This window comes from Gracilinanus agilis, unplaced genomic scaffold (assembly GCF_016433145.1).
Source record: "Gracilinanus agilis isolate LMUSP501 unplaced genomic scaffold, AgileGrace unplaced_scaffold35994, whole genome shotgun sequence".
NCBI classification, from domain to species: domain Eukaryota; kingdom Metazoa; phylum Chordata; class Mammalia; order Didelphimorphia; family Didelphidae; genus Gracilinanus; species Gracilinanus agilis.
In genome coordinates, this window is record NW_025369127.1 from 1 (window position 1) to 2,986 (window position 2,986).

Genomic DNA, 2,986 nt, shown 5'->3' on the forward strand with positions numbered 1-2,986 from the left:
GCAATTACATTGGATTCTCAGTGTCACCAGCCTTCCCCATAGCTTTAAAACTAACACAGGTGGTTTCATGCTTCTGCAGCTCAGGGAGGGGAATCATCACAATGGGAAGCAGCTGCTCTTCTTCCCATTAAACAGAGGAAGACATGCAAATTGGGCTCCTCCTTCTAGACATGAACCCAGCACAAAACCTGTGTCTGCAGCTCTGGGAGAGGAGCTTCTTCTCATGTGGTCTTTCCCTCCTCAGGACTGACACTGCACAGCCTAAACCATGGGATTTGGACTAAAAGGAATTTTCATTCTATTTTGCAAGGTTGTTTTAATTTTTGTTACTTTTTTGTTTGGAAGAGTAAAACAAGTTTTTGAAGTGATAGATCTGAGTAACTTTTGTCTCTAATGACTCTTTGCTTGCAGGTGTCCATTGTGATATTCAGCTGGTGGAGTCTGGGGGAGATGTGCGGCAGCCTGGAGGATCCCTGAAACTCTCTTGCAAAGCTTCTGGATTCACCTTCAGCAGCTATAGCATGAATTGGGTTCGCCAGGCTCCAGGGAAGGGGCTGGAGTGGGTCGCATTCATTAATACTGGTGGAGGTACCACATACTATGTAGACTCTGTGAAAGCCCGATTCACCATCTCCAGGGACAATGGCAACAGCCTGCTGCACCTGCAGATGAATTCCCTGAAAGCTGAGGACACAGCCATGTATTACTGTGCAAGACACACAGTGAGGGAGAGGAGTGAGAGAGCAGATATAAACCTCCTCCTTCAGGTAGTTCTTGTGGAGAATGACAGAGAGGGAACTCTGGAACACTGAGCACAAGGAGCCCAGTTACAATAACAGGTGAGGATGAGGCTGACAAGTTTGTTTTCAAGGTCTGCCTTTCCCCCAAATCCCAGTGAACATTCATCTATTTATCTTAATTCCTTTTTTTTGTCTCTGATGCTCTTTCCTTTTTTTAAAAAATTTCATCTATCTATCTATCTATCTATCTATCTATCTATCTATCTATCTATCTATTTGTTTATCTGTTTATTTTTAAGCCTTCATCTTCCATATTAGAATCAATACTGCATATTGTTTCTAACACAGAAGACTGGGAAGGGCTAGACAATTGGGATTAAGTGAGTTGCCCAGGGTCACACAGGTAGGAAGTGTCTGAGACCAGATTTGAACCCAGGACTTCCCATCTCTGGGCCTGACTCTCAATCCACTGAGCCACCGGCTGCCCCTTCTTTCCTATTTCTGATACCCACAGGCACAGAGAGGAGATGTATTCTTTTAATCCTTTACATATTTTGCACGTGGGGACTCTAATTTCTCTGGAGTTGTCAAATATGAGGCACAGAAAGAGTTACATGACAAATCAGGAATTATTGAACATTTACTACATGTATCCTGTAGTGTTTTCATATTCACTGAGCATAAGGAAACATGTTTGTGTAGGAAAGCCAGCTAGTGTGCTGAGTCAGTCTGGGGGAAACCTTTTTAAAGGCTTGTTTTTAACCTTTACCTCTCAGGCAGCTACCTAAGAAAGGGGGGAACGTGCTCCTCAGCCTCTTCTCATTTGAATCATGGACCAATGAAACACTTATGAAGGAGCCGAGGCAGCACTGATCCCCATTTCTCAGAGTTTTGGTGATCCTATCAAAACACCTTTGACCTTATTCAGAAGATGCTTGTTCTGGTTTGTAAAAGCAGGATACAACTAGATTTATATGTTCTCTCAAAGCTTCTCTGCTCATGGAAGTTGAACAAATTCCTTTTAACTTTCAGTTTCTGAGTTAGCTTCATTTAATTAGGGTTAAAGCTGGATCATGGATTTAACACCTTCCCATAGCTATAGTCTATATACATCAGTGTGTGTATATGTCTGTGTCTTTTTGCCTGTATATATGGGGGGAATATGACCCTCTAATTTCAGGGAATTCTGAAGCTTCTTATCAAGCTGACTTCTCATATTATCAAATTCATATTCCTTGTGTTCTTGTCAAAGAGGAAGGCTTGTGCAGAGGGGAGGCCTGTGGGGGGTTCTGGGGGGTGGATGTTTGGGCCTGGTTGGGGCCTCCTTGTTGACCTCTGCTGGGGGCATGGCCTTAGTGGTTGCTTGTGCCAAGTTGAAGCCTTGTTCCTGCAGGGGGTCCTGCCTTCCTGGAGGCTTGGGTCCCCTTGAGACCTTACTGCTGCCCTTTGCTAGGGGTGAGGCCTCAAGACTCACTTTTCTGGCTTGAGTTGGACTGAGCCCTCCCTGACATGGTGGCCTGGGCCTCCTCCTTGCTTGGTTGGGATGCAGCCTGTCTTTGCTTAGTCAAACTGTTCCCACTGTGCTTCCCTCCAACCCACTGTGGGACCAGTGTTTCCTGGAGCTCTCTGAGCTGCTCTGATCAGGAGGACTCTTAACTGTTTTTAAATTCATAGCTGCAGGGAACCAAAGACAACCTTTCTGGCAATCTGAGAACATCACCTCAAGCTGGGAGTTGAAGATTAAGCAGAATCAAGCTTGTTATAGGCAGTATGGTGCTTCTGTACATGGTCCTGATAAAGAGGTGGCCCAGGATCCTCAGATGGTGTAAGGACTTAACTGAGTATGGATGGGTAGCCTGGGTGGACACCAAGGACTATAATGAACACCAGGCCCTCCAAATGTTCACTACTCAGCTGAGCACCAGTTCCCATCTACAGTGCCCAAGCCTAAGTAACTAAGTGAGAAGCTTTGAACTGACTCACACAGCTTCTCTGGATACTTGGCTTTGGGTTGGGTTAATGGATAGATGTTTATAGTGGGAATAATTATGGCTGATCTTTAGAATAATAATAAGTTCAAGGATTTAATTATAATAAACTCAAGGGGTAGGATCAAGGATAAGGAAGATGGTGTTAGGATGGCTATGCTAGACTACAGGTGCTAAAGTTGGATAATAAGTTGTTAATCAAGTTGGCAGCTGGCTGGAGAGGTCCCTTCTCCCTCTCTGGCCCTGGTCAGGTATGGC

General features: G+C 44.8%; 1 gene segment (V, D, J or C); it reads left to right on the forward strand.

The window, feature by feature from the left end:
- Positions 1-411: 411 nt before the first annotated feature.
- On the forward strand, positions 412-722 carry LOC123254939 (the record flags this gene model as incomplete). The annotated part of the segment is given in 1 exon segment: positions 412-722. A coding segment is annotated over 1 exon segment (311 nt), but the record flags the coding sequence as incomplete, so codon positions are not given.
- Between the last annotated feature and the right edge of the window lie 2,264 nt (positions 723-2,986).